Here is a 21,030-nt window from a genome sequence, read left to right as displayed (position 1 = left end):
TGTAGTCTGTTAAATGTACAATAGCATTATGTCTAAAAAACCGATGCACATACCTTAATTACAAAATACTTTATTGCTAGAAAAGGCTAACCATCACTGAGCCTTCAGCGAGTTGTAATCTTTTTGCTGGTGGAGGGTCTCGCCTCGACGCTGCTGGCTACTGACGGGTCAGGGTGGTGGTTGCCGAAGGGTGGGGTGGCTGTGGCAATTTCCTAAAATAAGACGACAGCGAAGTTGGCAGCATTGATGAACTCTTCTTTTCATGAAAGATCTCTTTGTAGATGTGATGTTCTTTGATAGCAATTGACTTTGAATTTCTTACAAAGTTGGAGTCAATCCTCTCAAACCCTGCTGCTGCTTTATCAAGTAAGTTTACGTAATATTCTCAATCCTTTGTTGTTGTTTCAACATGGTCACAGCATCTTCACCAGGAGCAGATCCCATCTGAAGAAACCCCCTTCTCTGCTCATCCATGAGGAGCAGCTCCTCATCTGTCCAAGTGTTATCATGAGGTTGCAGCAATTCAGTCACATCTTCAGGCTCCACTTCTAATTCTAGTTCTCTTGCTATTTCCACCACACCTGCAGTTACTTCCTCCACTGAAGTCTTGAACTCCTCAAAGTATCCATGAGGGTTGGAATCAGCTTTCAAATTCCTATTAATGTCAATATTTTGACCTCCTCCCAAGAATCATGGACGTTCTTAATGACATCTAGAATGGTGAATCCTTTCTGGGTTTTCAATTCACTTTGCCTACATCCACCAGAGGAATCACTATCTACGGCAAGGAGTGAGTTAAAATTACTCCTTCATCCGCGGGCTGCAGAGTGGATGTTGTGTTAGCAGGCCTGAAAACAGCATTCATCGCCTTGTGCATCTGCATCAGGGCTCTCGAGCGACCAGGTACATTGTCAGTGAGCACTAACATCTTAAAAAGAATCCTTTTTTCTGAACAGTAGGTCTCAACAGTAGGCTTAAGATAGTCAGGGAGCCATGCTGTAAACAGATGTGCTGTCATCCTGGCTTTGTTGTTCCATTTACAGAGCACAGGCAGAGTAGATTTGGCATGATTCTTAAGGGCCCTAGGATTTTTGGAATGGTAAATGAGCACTGGCTTCAACTCAAAGTCAGCAGCTGCATTAGCCCCTAACAAGAGAGTCAGCCTGTCCTTTGAGGCTTTGAATCCAGGCACTGACTTATCCTCTCTAGCTATTAAGGTCCTCGATGGCATCTTCTTCCAACATAAGGCTGTTTTGTCGACATTGAAAGTCTGTTGTTTAGTGTAGCCACTGTCATTAATGATATTAACGAGATGTTAATAATTTGTTGCAGCTTGTACATCAGCACTTGCTGCTTCACCTTGCACTTTTGTATTATGGAGACAGGCCGTTTCTTTAAACCTCATGAACCAACCTCTCTAGCTTCCACCTTCTCTTCTACAGCTTCTTCACCTCTCTCAGCCTTCACAGAAATGAAAAGAGTTAGGGCCTTGCTCTGGATTAGGCTTCGGCTTAAAGGAATATTGTGGCTGCTTTGATCTCCTAAAACTTTCTCCTTACTAGCAATAATGCTGTTTCGCTTTTTTACCATATGTGTGTTCACCAAAGTAGCATTTTAACTTTCCTCCAAGAACTTTTCCTTTGCATTCACAACTTGGCTAACTGTTTGGCACAAGAAACCTAGTTTTCAGTCCGTCTTAGCACTCGACATGCCGTCCTCACTAAGATGAATCATTTCGAGCTTTTGATTTACAGTGGGAGATGTGCGACTCTTCCTTTTACTTGAACACTTAGAGGCCAGTGTAGGTTATTAACTGGTCTCATTTCAACACTGCTGTGTCTCAGGGAATATGGAGGCCTGAGGAGAGGGAGAGAGATGGGGACGGCCGGTTGGTGGAGCAGCGAGAACACACACATTTATTGATTAAGTTTGCCATCCCATATGGGTGTGGCTTGTGGTGCCCCAAAACAATTACAATAGTAACATCAAAGATCACAGATCACCATAACAGATATAATAATGAAAAAGTTTGCAACATTGTGAGGATTACCAAAACGCGGCACAGAGACATGAAATGAGGATGGGCTGTTGCAAAAATGGCACTGACAGACTTGTTCAATGCCAGGTTGCAACAAACCTTTAATTTGCAAAAAATGTAATATCTGCAAAGTGCAATAATGTGAGCTGTGCCTGTACCTGACATAGAGTAGGTGCCTAGTATGGGGTCCTTTCCTCCCTTGCAAGCCTTTTGGGTGACTAGTAGATGTTCTGAAAGGCTCCAAAAGAAACAATACCTGCAAAGGTATTTTAAGAGACAGGTGTTATGTAAATACCAAGCGGATGAAAACAGGGAGGCAGCAACCTGGGGGAGGAAAGAGAGGGATCACGCGTCCGTCCATCAGTGAACGTGGTAGCAGTGAGGAGGCAAAGTCACACGGCGGGGGAGCTTCCTGCCGGGGCGAAGTGTCTGGAGCCTCAGGAACCTTGGCCAAGGCATCACTTAGCTGAGGAGCTCTCAGACCTTGGTTTGTTCTAGTCTCTCATTTCCCCAGGAAGTGGCTGAGGCCTCGGGAGCCAGATGAGAGGCAAGGCCACCTCCCGGCCCCAGGCAGAGCGAGTCCCAATGCCCTGGGTAGAGCCTCCACACACCTGTGTCCCAATCCTTGGTCAGCAGCGCCCAGCAGTTTGAAAGAGTAGGGAGGGTGGTCTCCAAGCACAGGGTGCAGAGCAGGCATGTGTGGATCTGTGCGGGGCAGAGAGGCCCAAGAGCCTGAGGGTTTGGGACTTGGTGATTCTTGGTAGATTTGTTGTTCCTTCCTTCTAAGCAACCCCTCAGCCTCCGACAGCCCGGCAACAGGAGGGGTGCCAAGGGTTAACCGGGAAACTTCCCTGTATCCAGCTGGGCTCACAGATCAATGCTGACACTGGCAATCCAGGCATATCCTGGGCTCGGGACAGCTGTGAGCACAGGGATGCTACCTGGGAGGGAGACACACCTCTAGGCAAGGTAAGAGGAAGAGGAGACACAAAGACTTCATTCCAGCTGAGTGCAAAAGAGAAAGGAGCTGAGCTCAGCAGGTGCTGCTTGACCGTTAAGATGTAGAGATCTCAGAAGAATGATGAGAAATCCCAGCCCTCCCATCAGAGCATGGACAAAGTCCTTGGGGGCCAGGGTCTGCCCTGGACGAGTTGAGAGGGCCCACCTCTTCCACCCTCACCTCTACCCCCACCTCCAGGAGGAAGGTGCTATCTCCCGGCTTCACACATAGGAAAAGGGGACATAAAACCCTCGAAAGTGATACAGTCGGGTCACTGCTCTGTGCCTCTGCAACATCCCTTCCCCTCCCTGGCCTCAGCTTCCCCATCTGTAAAGGGGGGTGATTAGATTAGAGAATTTCAGTGGGATTCTAAATCTACAATGCCTTTAACTCTCTGGCGAGTGTCAGACCCCCCTCAATGGGGGGTCTCTGGGACCGGCACAGATGACAGGAAAGGAGTTCAGGCACGAGTTGGGCTGGAACCAGCTGGCCCCGTGTGCCACGTTCTCAGGGTGGCAGCCACGCCCTCTAGCTGTGTTCCAAAGCAGGCAGTATGGGAGAGGAGGGTGCTGAGGAATCAGAGACAGCAGAGGCTAAAATCCAGGGAGGCCAAAAATAAGGAGGGGCAATTTGGGACCAGTATCTGAGAACACAGAACATCCCAGAGACGTCAAAAGTAATAGCTTGATCCAACCCAGGTGCAGAGCAGAAAGGCAGTGGAACCTAAATGTCAAATCACACTGGAATAATGGGGCAGAATTTCTAAGAATAAATGGTTTGGCTAGAGGATGTCAGATTTTCAATGATTTCAGATCATAATTACTAATGAGAGACTGAACTGTACCGCCTGTAATTAGTCATCTAAGACTCCAAGACAGAAAATAGAAATAAACACAGAATTAATTTTTTCCTTAAGCGGAAGCAAAGGAATGCCTAGTGACAAAAGGCGCCGCCTGCTTGCCTTTCAGAGCCTGCCCTGGGCCCATGAGGCTTCTGGGTCTGTGATTTCAGTCCTCAGTGAGGGCAGGGTGGCCTGGTGCCACGTGTCCCTAGCCGGCACTGAGAAAGTGCTGCAGTGGTAGGAGGGATCCAAAAACCAGGCAGAAAGTGTCTGCAGAGAACATCCCTGCACCAAATGACGTTGTTTTGGGCGGGAGGTTGCTGGGGAGGGGTGGGCAGGCCACGGATTGGTCATCAGTACTGCTACCCTCTGCGACTCAGGGACAGGCGGCAGGCGCTATGAAATCCACTAGAGCAGCATGGTCTCCCTCTCTCCTCCCAGAGGAGCCCATCCTAAGCTAGACGTGAAAGCGACAGAAAGGTCTTGGTGCTGTGGACACAGGGAAGGCTGCTTTCAGCTAGGTTTGGGGTAAGGGTAGGGGGCAGAAGCAGCCCTGGGACCAAGGTCAGAAGAAGGTCACGCCTTGCACGGGACACCAGGCTCACACTCTGTGGCGGAAACCACCTTAAGAAGGGCTGAGGACGTGTCCCGAGTCACCATCCAGGGACAAGGGAAGGTGTGTCCCAATAGATGACCGGGATGAGACTAATAGAAACCCTACTATTTGAGAATTCATGTGACCCAAGGGACTAGAAAATGTTTTTCTTAAGCAGGAAATGATATTTAATGATATTTGTATATTTAATGATATTTGACCAGGCTGCCCTAGGCCAGGGGTGACAGGCCCCTCCTACCCCCGCTCATCCCTGGCACTCCCAAGGGCTGAGGCTGTCCCTTTCTTGGCTCATCTGTCACCACAGCCATCAGCGGGGAGGCTCTGGTCCAAAGGGCCCCAGGAAGGGGCTCTCTACAGCACAGAAGGGGCCACTGCAGGGTCCTGTGTAGCCCTAATCTCTTGGCATCTGCTATGTCCACATGTCAGACTTGGGGCCCCAGCTGCCCAGGGGTGGCTACTTTAGCTTCCCAGGTACCTCTCTCTGGGTCAGGCCTTGAGGCCTGGGATCTAGCCTAGAGGGTGAGCTCCTCTAGGGAGGAGGGAGAGAGAGAGCACAGGTGGTCTGGCCCGGGAAAAGTGCAATGCTTTATAAATTACCATTTTGGTTTCTGGTTTGGAACTTCGTCTCTTACGAGTGTGATTATTATGAGTCAGTTTCCCAGAGGGTGATCCTCTCTCACTGAACTGAGAGAACCGGAGAGCCAGGCCTTGGAGTCCTGTGAAGCCAGCAGACACCTGCAGCTGGACATGCCTGTCCTCAGGCAGCTGCCTGCCCTCTGGGCCTCTCTCCGCTGTTGGCTGCCCTGCGGACAGAGAGCCAGTAGCCAGGGGACACACAGCTGGCCGGGGAAGACGTTGCAGGCTCCACTGGGACAGAGCTCCACAGAAGTGTGAGGAGAGTGACCACCACGCTTCCCAAATAGGGTACAGAGCCTGACAAGGAGGAATGTGCTCAGGGACAACAGGACAGAGTGTGTGGACTTGGCGGGGGTGGTCGCTGCCCCACCTGGGGCCCTCAAGCAGAGGGCTGCCCCTCTAGCCTTTCCTGTGCTCTGTCCCTGGAGCGGGCGCTGCAGATCAGCCTGGGGAGTTGGCTGTGCCAGGCACACTTGACAAGAGCCCTACCTTACAGCCTGACAGTCCTCTCTGAGGTCCAGCTTATAACACACTGACATCCCGGAGTACTGGAAGGTTCTGTGAATTAGCCTGACGCAGCCTCCAGGGTCTCACAAGGAATCAAGCGGCTGCCTCCTCCAATCCCGCCTCAAAGTCATTTCCTGGACTCGTGGTCAGAAAGGACTGTGCCCAGGCCAAACCAGCAAACACCCAGAGCCCTCTGCGTAAAGAAACGGGTACCCTGGCTGTTTAAAAATAGCATGTTCTGCTCAAAATTTATTTGAGAGAAATAGCACCCCGTGCTATGGGGCCTCATTTATAAAAGGGGAATAACAATACTTGTCTGGTTTGCTTGTAGTTGTTGCTGCCTGCTCCCCGCCCCTGGCCACCTCCACACCTGGTCCGCGCAGGACACTGAGCCACCTCAGGCATGGGGCCTTCCCTCCAGGAGCTTCCAGATCCTTCCTCATGGATCTGTCTGTCCAGAGGCAGACAGATCTATGATCAAAGACTTCCGAATTGGTTCACCCAGGGCTTCAAGAGAGGGGAGACAAGGGCTGAGGGCCCCTCTGTGGGGACCCTGGGGGTTAAGAAAGGCGTCTCAGAGGAGGTGACGTCTGAGCCAGGCTGCCCTTCAAGCCCGCCGTCTCCCACCCCGGCCATGCGAGGGGCCCATCTTCCGCAGCAGCAGGGGGGCCGGTTCCCCCCCTGTGAAAGTATCGTGCTTGGGGCCAACCGTGTGCCAAGATATATTCTTATTTTGGCTCCTCCAACCAAGGAAACTCAGACCTGCTGGTTCAGAAGGGAAGCCACAGCCACGGTTGGCGCCTACACTGTCAAATAGACACAGAGGAGCTTCCGCCACAGGTGTGGCCTGAATGACGGAGAATGACAGTAATGCTCACAGCTAATCTTTACGGAGTGCTATGCACGCTGTATTCACTCATTTAACTCACAATAACACCGTTGGGGGAAACTATTTTCCCATTTGACTGTTGAGAAAACTGGAGGAACAGGGATTAGGGGAGTTACTCAGGGCAGGCCGTTAGTAAGCTACGATGCTGGGACTCCAGGCAGGCTGGCTCCCGCCCCACGCTCTTAACCTCTCTGCTATCCCGTCACCGAGGCTCTGGGCTCTCGAATGACCACACCACACGAACACACAATCTTATCACCTTTTGTCCTGCTTCTGCTCCTAACTTACAACGTGACCTGGGGCAGGCCACGAACTGCAGCTTCCCTGTCAGTGAGAAGAAACTCCCCTTTCACTAAGCACACATGAGAGAGAGCATGTGAGGTTTCAAATTTCTTTACAGAAAAAAATATTATATTCATGACAAGTATCAATAATTGTTGAAAAGGCTGCAAGCTATCAAAGGGGCTAAATGCAGTGTGTACCACTGGGGAGAAGACGGAACAAAGCAAAGCCTGACCCTCCAACAGAAAGCACTGCGTTCTCCTCTGCACTGAGCGTGGACCCCAGTTACAGCGAGCAGACAGCAGGGAAACTAAGGCCCACGGACAGCTCAGCGAGTGCTCGGAACAAACACACAGATGCACAGGAAGGCTGGACGTTAAATATTTCATAAGCCAATCTTCAGAGAAAAAAGTTGTTCTCCCTAATTTTAAAAGCATTTTTTAATTCTAAAAGAAAATGAAATATAATTAATAGATGAAGAAGCCTTTTCAATAGACCATCATAAAATTTTGTTTCCTGCCAATCATTCTTTCTATGCGTAGAAAGAAAACTGACACTCTGGATGAAAGAGATCCATTTCTAACGATCAGCATTCGAAAGGGGAAGGGTATTTCGATTCTGTTTCATTAGCCTAATTGTGCCTGGGCCTTATCCAGGGCACCAGGAGGGATCAAAGGCTGAGTCTTCAAGGCCTGTTTCTCTCGGGGAGAGCTGGGGATGCGCCCAGCCTGCTGGCTGACGGGTAAACAAGACAGACACACAGACAGGGGCTGCCAGTCTCTGCAGTAACCCTGAGAAGTTCATCATCTTCACGCTGTATCTCCCCTCCAACAGGGGCACAAACTGTAAAACACGCTGCTAACTAACAAAATATGAGACACAGCAATTTCCCTAAATCCTATTAAATAGATGGACACTTTAAAAGATGGGAGAGAGAGAACAACACCGAAGTTTCATAATTCAGCAATGCAAGCTGCCAGGTGAGCCAAAGCTCACCTCGATCCCTGGATTCAAACGCTCTCCGCCACCCTTCCCTCGCCATGCATAATGGGATGAGATGTTTTCACACAGTAAACAAGTATGTAAGCTTGAAGACAGTTTAAAGAAAGCTCTGACTCCAGGCCCTTCTTTGAACTTCAGAAGAGCTGCCTTCCTCTCAGAGCAGTGTCGTTAGTCAGCAGTGTCGTTAGTCAGCCTTTGGAGCTGTTAAAACAACTGAAAATGTAGTCATAATCCGTAAGATATACCCACCGCACCGCGCGTCGTGGGCCCTCCTTCCAAACCTACCCTCAATCTGGTGCGCCTTCGGGATTTCATAACAAAACGCATTGAACAGCTCAGCCGATCTCTGCCAGTCTTTTGCTACTAATGTAGTCCCTTGGAATAGAACTGCAACACCACTTCTGAAGTTTTTATATTTGATGTCACTCCAGATTTCTGATGTCTCAGAAAACATAAGAACATAGAGAAACCCCTCAAAGACAGCCTGTATGTGAAACCTTTGGCCTGAAGCCATCTAGATTGATCTAAGAGGTTTTCTTGTCTTACAATCCATCCACAGAAGACAAACAAGCACTTCTGGGCCCATCATGCCCCAAACAAAAAGCTTATTCTATTATTAGATTGACCCCTTTTGATAACCTGAAAAGTGTGTTTTTCCACTGAGCAGAACTGCTTCCAAGCTCACTGCTGTGTCCTTTCCACACCGCACCCGCCACCCCGGGCCCCTCCAGCACACGCCTGGGCAGACCATCCGAGCAACCCGCGCCTCCCAGTCCATCCTCCCAGGCATCCTCCCTTTTCTTCGGAGACTCCACCAATGCTCTTTCATCGCTGCTTCCTCTGGGGGAGGGGGTGAAACCTGGCACCTCCCTAACCTCCTAACGCCCCTCTTCAAATGGCTTCTGGCTTCTGTCCCTTTCCAGGCCCCCAGTCTTGTTGTGGGAGCAGCAACATTCAAGGGATGGCCCCTTCGGGCTTTTAATCTAGGTTTTTCCATTTTGCAGCATCGGCTCTGAAATGGCATCGCCTCTGTCCTACCAGACTTGCCTCAGGTGCATGTCATCCCTCAGGTGCACACATCAGTGCCCTTCCTTCCCTGCGGGGGTTGGGGCGGGGCTCTCGCATGCACCACCCCCTCCCCTCCCCATGGTTCTCTGCACACAGCCCCTCCCAGCTCACAGGCCTCTTCACAGCTGCCCTCTCCCCACCTGCTGTCCACCCCACCAGGCCCTGGCTGCCCCCGCCATCTGCTCTGCTCGCGCCTTTCCTCAGCCCGTCACGGGGACGGGAGGCAGACCTGAGCATCCTGCGCCCCCGGCATCAGTGTACTTCTCAGCAACGCTGCTCCCTGCCGAGCCTTATCACCTCCCCTCCGGCAACCTTCTTGGCTCCCTTCCACGTCCATCTCTCTCCTGAAAGCCCTTGTTCCGTTCTTCCCTTCCAATCTCACACACTGCCCTCAAAAGCCCAGACTGACGTTATCAGAGGGCAACCAGATGTCCCTGTTTGCAGAGCCTGTCCCTGTCCTGGTAACTCTGTTCTTGGCTACATCGAGTCTCTGTGCCTGTCCTTGGCCAGGGAAGTATCGTATCGCCCAGGGATGCCGGTCCTCTGCCCCTCGGTCCACTGTGAGCCACATTTCTCCCCTCTCCGTCGACGCCATAACATAGAGTAACTGGTTCGGGAAAAGTTGCTCCTTGTTTCATTAATTCATCTTGGATACTGGGAGCTAAAGGCTTTTTAACATAGCATGCAAATAAATGCAAATGTATGTACTTATGTAAAAATAATATAAAAATATGCCTTTGGATTTTCTGGAAAAAGTCTGATCACTCTATGAATTCCTCCCCTGGTCAACAATGTCACTCTGCAATTTCTTATCCCTTCAGCTCATTGCTCCCTTAATTCCTGTCCACCCTCAGCTCTCTCGGCCTCCCTTGTCTTGTGCTAACTCATTATTAATACGAAACACATTATTTCTCTTCTCCCTTCTGACTATATGTGAATTTAAACACACACATGACGGCTAAAACTATTAGAAAATTGTCAGTTTCCCCTGGGGTTTCATTTATATCTCTCTTGTCAAGTCTGACCTTCGATTTACTTTCACGGATAGTATCTGCCTCTCAAGTCATTACCGCTTCTTAACAACGTTAACAGGTTTGTATTTCTGCTTAAATCGCATCTCGATGGCACTGTGAGCCCCTATTAATTAGTTAACGAGTAATTGTTCTGTGCGGTTCTCCGCAGTCACCGCCGGCCACCTGGTCTCCACTTGTGGTAGAGACGTGGCTTCCTTCTTCCTGAACAGCCCCCAGACTGCCTGTCCCCCAGTTCCTCGCCTTCCTCTTGGAGCATTCGGGCTGCCGCAGACACACTTTCCACCCCTCTGGGTTTTTCTCCCATGGCCTACAATCTGCCCTGCCACTGGCTCCTTCCCTGGGACCTCCCTGGGGGATTCTTGGTGCGCTCCAGTGCCGTGTTCTTCAGACTCCTTCTAGTCTTGACCTTCGACCCTGGCCTGGCCCAGGCAGGCATCCCTGGCTGCCCCCTCACTCACACACTCCTCTCCCTGAGTGCCAGGCAACTGTCAACACTCAGCTGCTTCCGCCTCCCTTTGCCACCTAACTCGGGAGCCCTGTCTCTTCCCTGGGACTTCCCTGGTGACAGCCTCTGATCTGCCTGCCGACCCCTTCCGCTTAACTCCGGGGCTTGCAGAGCAGTCTGGTTTCTGTGTGGGTAGAGACAGGACCTTTTCAGACTTAACTAGAGATTTCTGTTCTTGTGTTTAATTTGTCTCTGTGACGTACGGGTGCTAATATTACCCCCATTTATATGGCTGAGCAAAATGAGGCACAAAGAGGGTAAATGACTTGCCCAAGGCCCCAAAGCTAGTGAGTGACCAGAGTTGCAACTCTGACCCAGGCCACAGCGGCCTGGAGCCTCACCCTGTGCCTCTGGGGTGTATGTGAAGGCCTCTTCCTCCCCTCTCCATCCAAGGCCACAGAAACACAACTTTCCTGTGCAGCTTGTGAAGGGACAGGAAAGAGGGAGTGTGATGTATCGGAGCTGAAGAGCGCGGGGAGTCCAGAGGCTCCTGCAGCTCCAGTAGGAGGGAAACCCACCCTCGGCTCCGTGGGCTCCCCACAGCTGTGGGCTGGGCTCTCGGGGGCAGGCTGGGGAGAATGGAGGCCGGGTGCATCATTCGTAAGATCACCAAGAAGTGTTCCAAGCTACCCAGTGGGAGTCACACTGATCACAGTCACTGGGCAAAGTTTCCCACCGCAAGAATCTAAACGGCTCAAAGTCTGTAGGCTTGCTGCTCTCCACCCGCCTCCAGTCTGGATAGATTTCTAGTATATCAGGATGCACTGAGAGGGGCCTCAAGAGTTTATCACCATCACTCTTTTCTCCTGGCAAGACCTCCAAAGCAGCCAACGTCTTGGCCTGGCAGTGCTCCATTGTTGCCAGCGGACCCGGCAGGCAGGACCCCGCCGTCGCCCTCGTCCCCACGCACCGGCCCTCCTGTGCTGGCGACGGCTTGCTCCTTTCAGAAAGGAAAGCGCCTGGCATTTGTCAGGGATCTCAGGTGTCTTGAAAGCTCCAAAGGTGAAACAGAAAACTCTCCCTGTGAGATTTTCCTCTTTGATCTTTTGTCTCATGTGTTCCCCTTGGGGATGAACAAGAAATACTTCTCTGAATAATTCATAGGCCCCAAGGTAGAAACACGCTGCCTCTTTTTAATAAAAAGGATGGGTACATGGCGGTGATTATACCTCTCCTGCAATGCTTTCAGCAAAAGCACAGAGACCTGAAAAGCTCTTTACAAATTCCTCTTCAATAGTGAGATAAAAATTAAAAATCATGTAATATTTTTAATCAAACAAATGTTGGGATAATATGTAAAATTATTTATAAATCTGTATGGAGCTGTAATTATTATAAGGTCTGATTTATTTTGAAAACCGAAAATGATTGTCTTCAGTTTTCTATTTAGTAAGCACCTACTAGGTGCCAGTAACTACGCTAGGCTTGTTACATAAATCATCTAATTTAGTTCTTACAACACCCCACCAGGGTAAGTAACAGCCCGATTCCCAGAAATGCCAAGGCTCCTAGAGGTTAAGTGACAGGCCCAGGGATCCCCAGGAGTCGAGACCAGCACTGAGTCCCGCTCTGACTCGCAAGTCCACAGTCTTCCCACGGCGCCTAATTCCCGGTGTGTCAGCATTCTGCGGATGAAAACCGGTAGTTACCACTCAGCCCCGTCTATACTTTGCAACGTTACTATGAGAAATGGCAGGATGATGACGGCTTTGGGATCCTTTGGAGAACATTTTACTTATTAGTTACAAAACCACATCCTCTTAGTACTGGACAGACACTCACAGCCTATCTAGTCAAAAGCCTTCATTTTGCAGAAAGGACAGTGAGATGCAGAGAGCTTACAGGCCTTTCCCAAGGTTAAAGAGCAAGTAAGTGATGCCACTGGGACCATCCCCAGGGTGTGGATACCCCCGTGGTGGCTGCTGCAAGCAGTGCAGAGACCAAGATGACAGTGACAGTGCCCAGGGCTACCAGCACGTCTTTAAGAAACCCAGAACCAGAGTGGCTCGGCCTGCTGGCCAGGAGACCAGTGACCCAGACTCTCCATAGCACGTAACAGGACCACTGAGTGGGGCTGCTAGGACTACGCACTGTCAGCTCCCAGGGCATCATTTGGATAAACTACCATAGGAATGGTACCCACTGGCTTCACGCAATGTGACAGGCTGGCAAGCAAACTGCAAGAGGCCTTTGGAACCAGAAGAGGGTCTGAGGGCTGTGTGCTACCTGCTGCTTCCAAGCGCTGCCCCCATCCAAGAGGAGGGGTCGCAGCTCAGGTCTCAGACTCACCAGTCGCTGCATGCTCTTCACGTGGGTGGGGCTGATGGATAAGGCTTCTTCATACCACCGCCGGGCTTCATCGATGTTTCCTCGGAGCTCAGCGACCTGGCCACGCATGTAGAGGACATTGTGGGACATTGGGAAGAGGTTGGCAGCTTCTTGGGTACAGGCTGTGGCTTCTGCAGGCTTCCCAATGCCAATGTAGACTTCAGCTGTGGGGAGGAGAGCAGAGAGCACATGCTTTCCCGGTTTACTGCCCTTCAGAGGCCCTACGAGCAGCTGCTACTCTGTTTGGGGACATTGGCATTCCCCCATGGGAGCCTGGCAGGGCCGAGAGCCGGCTGATCCCCCACTGTGGGTGGAAATGCTGCAGTCCCTCATGCCCACTACCCAGGGACTTGAGTTCTCATGCTGCAAGCCTTGCAGGGCAGACCCAGGTCACCACCAAGCATAGGGAAGCGAGGCCTGCCTGGGCCCTGCCCCCAACCTGAGGACACAACGAGCACAGGGACAGCAAACCAGAGGTGCACAGACCCTCACAGGGCAATGGCTCTGCCCTCTGGCCTATTCTGACGCTGAAGATTGACAAGGGCAGCAGGCTGCGGCTTTCATGTCCGTAGGTGTGTCATAAAAATCGCTGCTCCATCAGATCCAGCCCCCGCCCCAACCAGGGAAAGTCACCACACCCTGGAGACTCTGAACTGTGCCGCAACAACAAATCCCTCTGAAAACCAAGCTGCCACTTTCAACACAAGCAGGGAAATGACCTTCCACCAGGCCTTGGTCTCAGCTATCACCTCCACAGGGAGCCAAAGCCCTCGCGGCCCTGGCCTCTCTGAAGAGCCCACCCTGCACTTCCGAGGGTCCCCTCTCCGCCTCTCTGGCGCCTCCGCCCAGTGTCCAGGTGGAACACCTCATCTTGTCCCTCAGGCCCCTGCTCCTGAGGGCCTTGTCTGACCCCGGCACTGCCAGCTTCCCAGTCCGCTGGGCCTGAGGCTTCTGGGACACCCGAGTCCCCTCACCTCCTCTCCAGGGCCAGCATGGCCACATCTGTCAAGCCAGTGCCAGGAGCCTTCCTCAGGCCACCGAGCCCTTCGCCCAGGGGCAGGCCAGCCCCTCCACGCAGCCCCGGCCTTGAGCACTGGCCGCGCCCTTGAAGTAAAAGATGTCTGTGCCCATATGTTCCAGTCACGTGAATGTACGTATGAACTCATATATCATGTATATATAACACACAATAGCAAAAATGTTTGATGAACACAATAAACAAAAAGTTTCACTATTTTCTTTGCACACCTCATCAAGTTGTTTCCTGGAGCCCACCCTGGAAACTGCCTCGACTATGCAAGGTCTCCTCTCTCTACCCCTGCCTGGGCCACCAGTCTGTCCCCCACAGCTGCCCCCAGATTAACCTCCTGAGGCCCAGCTTCGGGGTGGCCGGCCCACCTGCTCAGAAGGCCTCCTTCCCTGAGGCCTGCGGCTTCTGTTCCCCGCCCGGCAGACAGCGCCACGAGGCTCCCCTCTCGCTGACGTCCTGCGAGAGCTGCCCCCCGTCCCACTCCGCACCACCCACGTCCTCCCCTGCCCGATTCCTCCCTGGTCTGTACCAGCTGCGTCCCCAGAATGCCGGCCGTGAGGGGCAGGAGGCAGGGATAGTGGCCGCTGTCCACTGCCGTGTCCTGGGGACTAGAGCAGTGCCTGGCACATAGTCGGAGCTCAGTTAACAGCTGTTGAATGAATGAACGATAATGGCAACAATGATAGTAGCTAACACTCATCAAAAACAGTGTCTCCTCTGCCCCCAAATAACATCCAGATTCCTCTGCCAGGCATTCAGAGCCAGGCATGCCACCCTGCTAACCTGTAACCTTTCTACCGCTTCCCTGTGCCCCCGGCTCCGGCCATGGCATGTGCTGCTTCCCTACACTTGGTAGGTGTCCCCATGTCCATATTCTGTTGCCTCTGCCCATAACACTGTCACCCCAGCCTCCTTCAAGGCCCAGCTGGGTTGCCACATCCCAGGAAGCCATCTCTGACCGCACCCCTCCCCTTGGCTGGAAGGGGAGCTCGGCCGCTGAGCTGGCTGACACCTGTGTCCCTGCAAGCATTTCTGTGAGGCGTCTTGGACACATTCCTGGACAGCAGACTCTCCAAGGGAAGGCTCTGCTACAGATCTATCTTTCTAAGTCTCCCCCTCCAACTTCAAGCGTGGGGACCGGGAAATGGCTGATGTGTATGTCACAGGTGTGGTTGGTGGTGGCACTGCTGGCCTTTTGGCCTCATTGGCCTGGTTGGTTCCTCTCCTCAGGCACCCTCGCTCCCAACACTGGTGCATCAAACCAATGACTGACTCCCCAGGCCGAGAAAAGGGCCTGGAAAAAGCGGGCCTTGCCCTAGCCTAGGTGTGCCCTGTACCTTCTGTCTGTCCTTCCGTCTGCCAGTCCCAGGGACTTGTGGAGGGGTGTCCTGGGCGGCTCTCGCAGACACAGAAACCTGGGCAATTCAAATATAATTTACTGAACCCAGAAGGTGGACTGCCAGGTGTGCCTGCCTCCTCTTCTCAGGAGTCTCAACTCCAAAGGTACCTCCTGAGCACCTACACACACAGGGGACTCCACAGGGACAAAGAAGACATTTCTTTATCCTTCAGTTTGGACCAGGCAAAACCCGTCCCTTCTGGGAGATAAACACCCTCATAATGACACCGGCAGGCTGTCTGCCATCTTTCAGTAACACAATTCTCTAGATGCTCTTGCCAGAAAGAGCTGAGTGTGTGCCCACTGCAGCTTTGGGTTACCTGAGCGTCGTGGCAACTTGGGAGAGCTGTACAGAACGTTCCTCTCACTGTACACTTGGCTCCTGACTCACTGCCATCTCGGGGGTGAGTTTATGTCCGTTTCCAAAATCCCCAGGCCTGGAGCTGCCTTTGGGCTCACGAGGCACACGAGTCTCTTCCATCTAGAGCACTACACGTAAAAAGGCGACTTGGGAGAGTGGGGACTGGAGGCGTCCAAGAATCGGGGGGAGGGAACCCTAGACACCAACATGACAGTGTACATGGAAGTCCTGGTCCATAACGGCCCTCCATGAGACCAAATATAACACCATCTACCCATTTGTCACCGTGTCTTCATAAGCCTCAGATCTGGACGCACTTGCTCCCGTAACACGAGGGTTAGGGTTAGGGTTAGGGTTAGGGTTATAGTTAAGGCTAGGATTAGGGTCAGGGCTAGGGTTAGAATTAGGGATAGGGTTAAGGTTAGGTTTAGGGTTAGGGCTTTGGTTGGGGTTAGTTTTAGGGCCAGGGTGAGGGTTGAGGCTATGGGGCAGTCGGAGACACAGACAGACCAAGTCAGGATGACAGAGGTGAGGGAAAGAACCCAGGCCTCCAGAGGACTTTTCAGTGCCACGGAAGTTGCTGGAGGAAACCTGTGGCTCCGAAACGGCCTGTGCTCTCGAGGCAGACATGGCAGGCAAATGCACGGTGTAGGGTTGCTCTCCAATCCCTCCATTTTAAGCTCTAATGGAAGAACACGGGGCACAATGTCCTGCAGCGATTTTCAAACCATTTTCACCAATGGAGCCTCTTTTTTCCAAAGAGATCTTACCCTAGCATATGAAAGATTCTTAAGAGTGGTCAGCTTGGCCTCCCTCTGGGTTTGTCCCCCCTCCTGCATCCAAGGCACCACTGGGGAACCCCAGGGCTCCAGGGATCCTAGTATGTAAGCCACAGTGTCACGAGAACATGCAGGATTTGTCTGGTTCTTGCCCGTGGGCCTTTGGTGAGTTAGTTGAGTCCTCTGGGCCTGCTCACCTGTCAGTGGGGACCCTGCCCCTGGCCCACATCTCTCCCAGGGCCGTGGTAAGGATCAAACAAGACGGCGGAAGCCTGGAGCCCAGAGCGAGCTGAAAGCGGTGAGGATAATGCCTAGTCAAGCCTCACCCTCTGGGAGACCACAGTGAGGAAACTTCGCGATACAAAGAGATAAAGTGACTCATTCAAGCCCCAGCTCTGTTTCGCTGTGTCAGTATAGTTGGAGGATGCAGGTTCAGCCTTTCCATTTCACCATGGTCCCTTTAACACAACGACTTAGAAAAGACAGTCCCTCTTGGAGAGGAAATGATATTTTAATGCGGCACAGTGTCTTAGGCTCCAGGAATGAAGCTTCGGTGGTGGGATTTCAGACATCAATCAGATAGTCTGAGATGGGGTTGGGGGAGGAAGAGAAAAGGATTCCTATGGTTTCCCAACATTCCTGAAATCACCCGGGATGCGGCCTTGTCTGTCTAGGCATGCAGCTGGTCCCCTGGAACACAGTGGAGCCACACGGTATTTACTGTGAACTTCCCTGGCTTGAGAAGTCTGGGAGTCTACATCACAAACAAGGAGCGATGTCTCCCCTGAAGACGGTTTCTCGAATTCTACCCCAACCCATGGGGCCAGTAGCTCCCTCCCTCGTGCTCCATACACTTTGTATGACCACTGTCATCACTGACCATGCCATCTTTGCCAGGAAACCCTCCAATCTCTGCTTCTCATTTCTATCAGGGGCCCATCTGCCACAGTCACGTGCCCGGCCCCTCCCCAGCTGTCCTCCTGGCTCCATCTGATCACTGATTTGGGGAGAAGGACTCAAGCCCGCTTGCCTGGCCTCTAGGAGCTCTCCGCCCAGTGCCTTTGGATGCCTGCATTCTCTGCCTGCTCGTCCTGCAGGTTTGTCATGGGCTCTGTCCCTGCAACAGGGAGGCCGGCAATTTGGGATGGGTGACTTGAACTCAGCTGTAAAGCACTAGGGAGCCCACTTGAGACCAGAGCCCAAGCTGAGTGCAGCCCAGGCCCTGTGCTCACTGAGGGCTCAGCCAAATGCCTTCGCTGGGGTCTGGGCTGCACAGCTGCCACTGACTCCCGAGTTTGCATCTGGCTGTGTCAGTTTCTCAGGAGGGACCCCTTCCCCAGGGGCTGTGGGACAGCAAGACTAGTTCCTCACCCTGGCTGATTTTGTAATGCTGACTTCACGATGCATGTTGTCCCCTCCAGGCCTTGGCCCAGCTGCTCTCATGACTCCAGCTCCTTCCCCAGGGCCCCTCGTTCCCCTTGGCTGACCTTGACTCACCCTTCAAAGGAAAGAAGGAAGCCAGTAGAGCAGACCTCGCGCCTCTTCTGGATGCCAAACTGACAAGCCCACCTGTGCCCTCTACCCGTCCACTCTGTGTCCCGTCTGCTGTTGTGAGGGCCACCCCAGCCCATGCCCTGGACTCCACCACTGCTGCTTCTCGAGTTCACACCCTCTCTGATGCGGAGAGGCTCAGTCTTTACTTGCTCACACCCACTGGCAGTCAACACGCTTCAACACGCTTCAACCCTCTTCCTTGGCCCCACACCCCTCCCCAGTTCTCCTCATCTCTGCTGTGGAGGGATTCTGCTTGCAAGGGTTGGGCGCCCGCTCTGCCCCAACTGCCTCACTTGCCACTTGCTCTGCAACCACAGCAGACGGCCTCCGTCCCCACCACTCCACTGAGACCAGCCTCGTCACAGGTGCCAACAGCTCCCGTGTGCCAGATCCAACAAATTCTTTTATCTCCACCACACTCAACCTGTCGGCAGCATTTCCCGCCAGACATACACTCCTTAAACATAGTCATATCAACAGTTACTAGGTGCTCGCTACCTTGTGTGGTTGTCCTAACTGTCTTCCTTTCGCACAGGACACAGGCTCAGCAGGAGTGGGAATAACTCCCCCAGACCCCACTGCCACTACATGGCGGGACCAGGATTGTAGCTGGTCCGAGTGCAGAGCCAAGTTCTCGGCTGCGCTGTGCAGGCCGCTCTGCTGCCATCTGTCCTGCTTCTCCACCCTGCTGACTGCTCCCTCTCAGCTTCTGTGGCTCTTCCTCCCTCCCCACGACTGACCGTGCAGGGGCTGGGGTCTCGGGCTGGCCCTTTCCCATCTCCATCCACATTCCCTTCTTAGGTCTTCTCATCACATCTGCTGGCTTTAAGCCCCAACTCCCAAATTTATGTTTCCAGCCCAAATCTGAAATGTAGACTCGAATACCCAGATTGGCATCTTGACTTGCATGTCCTCAGCAGCCTGACACTTCCAGGTTCAAACTGTCTCCTCCTTCCTGGCCCCAACTCATCGGCTCTCGCCTTGGGATCCCCAAGCTCAGGGTTCCTCCTTTTCTTTCACCCTCCACGTCTAATCCACCACCAGGCCCATCAGTTATACCTGGAAAGTGCATCTCAGGTATCCACTTCTCTCCACCTCTACCGAGACCTTAGACCAATGCTCCTGACTTTCTGCTCTTTCGGCATCCACTTCCGGCTGCCTTCCATTCCATTCTCCACATTTAGCTAGGGTGATTTTTTTTTTTTTTTTTTAAGAGAGGGGTCTCGCTGTGTTGCCCAGGCTGGACTTGAATTCCTGGGCTTAAGTGGTCCTCCCGCCCTAGTCTCCCAAGTAGCTGGGACTACAGGAGCACATAACCAAGCCCAACTTGGAGAGATTTTTATAAAAACCTCAATCTGATCCTTTCATACTCCTGCTATATAGTCCTGTAGTAGCTTTTTAATGCTTTTAGGATGAAGTTAAAAGGTCTTAATGTGGCTACTGGGCACTGGCATGGCCTGACCCTGGCCCTTCTGTCCCCCCTCAGCCGCCAGGCTTCCCGCCCCAGGGACCCATCATTCCTCTAATGCTCAGAGCTCATGCTGCCCTGGCTGTCCCAGATCATGCTGTCCTATGCCTCCCCCATCGTCCTGATCTACTGCCAGTCACTTTTGAGGTCTCTGCTCAATGCACATGGTCCTACTCTGGCTCCCCTGGCTGGGAAAGGCCCTGTGTTACAGGGGTCACAGGGGCCGTGCTTCTCCTCCCTGGCTCCAATTGTGGCACGGAAATACCATGGCATGGAAATACCATGGCCTTGAGCGTTAGGCTCTGATCTAATTAATCTCTTCTAATGCTTGCAAAATGGATGGAATCGCAGTATTGCTGGAGCTGATGATAGACATGGAAGTAGATGTTACTTGGTTTCCATGAATTTTCAAAAACTTGGGTCACCTTTATTTTGCTTCTCAGAGCAGTGGAGCTCATATCACACAAGGTAAAACATGACAGTTCAGTGGAAGCTCTCTGTTTTCTTCTGAATTTACCTCTTTAAAGACTATGTGAATATATGACTTGATTCTAAATCTTGACTCAAAGTCATTGCTTTAAGAGTCAATATAGCACAAGAGATGCTCAAAGATACTGTGTTGACAACCGAGTGCCTACCATAGGTTGAAGCTAGGGTTCTAGAGCCACACGTGTTGGCTTTGAATTCTGGCTTCCTAACTTGTTAGCCATGTAACCTTAGGTGAGTGACTTGACAGGTGTGTTTCAGTTTCTCCATCTGCAAAATGGGGTGAATAAGAGTATGCATTCCTCATAAGGTTATCATGAGGACCAAACAAGTTAAGACATAAAAAGTCCTAGGAATAGCATCTGACACATGCACAGTGCTTGATAAATGTAAGCTGGGCAGGCCTAACCCCCAGGACTTCATGTCCCCTCCCATGGGCAATGTGCAGTGACACATACCACCTGCCTGGTAGCTGTCTTCATCTGGCCATAGTGGGCATGCCATGGATTACCCCTCAACACTGCTGACACAACCTCCAATGCCTGGGAGGAGACTGGGAGGGGGAAGGGCAAAGGGGACAGTCTGGGCAAGGCCAAGGAATTTGTAAGAGTATCACAGCTTTAAATTCCCAGCAGAAATCAGAAAATCTGATCTTGCACATCTAAGAATAGCCACTGGTTTCAACTGTGAGAGGTGCCAAAGTGAAAGCTATAATTATTAGTAAGTAACAAGCAGAAATTAACCACCTACCGCAAAGTCATTTTTAGCTGCCATCCCAATGTGGAAATTGAAAGATGGGCACCAAGAAACCGCTTGGCTTGGGAAAGGCCCTGCTTCAGTTCTGAGTTACTGTGTACGTGGGACTGCCCAATGGCTAACAGTGGTCTGCATCCTGAGGCAGCAGTGGAGTGGTTCCCAAGGAACCACGTCTTGAGGTGTCGTCACATGCCCTCATTGAGGTCCCCCAACTTCTGCCCCAGTCGACTGCAAAGGAGCTCACTTCCATCCAGCCTGGGATCCCCTGCGGCAAAATGTAGGAAACAACCTCCCTCTGACCTTCTTTACAAGACAGTGTATACAAATGGCACTGGAAGATACTTGGAACTTTCAGGAAAAGAGACCAAGTAGTTGCTTCCTAAGTATCATGGGAAGCACAGATGCCATCAGAAAAGACTGGTAAATTTATTTTTCTTTCTTTTCTTTCAGA

At 51.9% G+C, this 21,030-nt stretch overlaps 1 protein-coding gene across 3 annotated transcripts in view; it reads right to left on the bottom strand.

Annotated features, from left to right (window-relative positions):
- TTC7B (tetratricopeptide repeat domain 7B) overlaps positions 1–21,030 on the bottom strand; it is a 240,934-nt gene that overhangs the window by 20,728 nt on the left and 199,176 nt on the right. For all 3 annotated transcript variants that reach the window (XM_045562019.1, XM_045562029.1, XM_045562038.1), the window contains one exon: positions 12,708–12,910. In XM_045562019.1, coding sequence (XP_045417975.1) covers positions 12,708–12,910 — 203 coding nt within the window. The remainder of the gene's footprint in view (positions 1–12,707; positions 12,911–21,030) is intronic.

Source organism: Lemur catta, chromosome 1 (genome assembly GCF_020740605.2).
Source record: "Lemur catta isolate mLemCat1 chromosome 1, mLemCat1.pri, whole genome shotgun sequence".
In the NCBI taxonomy this organism is placed as follows: Eukaryota; Metazoa; Chordata; class Mammalia; order Primates; family Lemuridae; genus Lemur; species Lemur catta.
The sequence above is the reverse complement of the archived record's forward strand: the minus strand, read 5'-3'. Positions and strand labels throughout refer to the sequence as shown.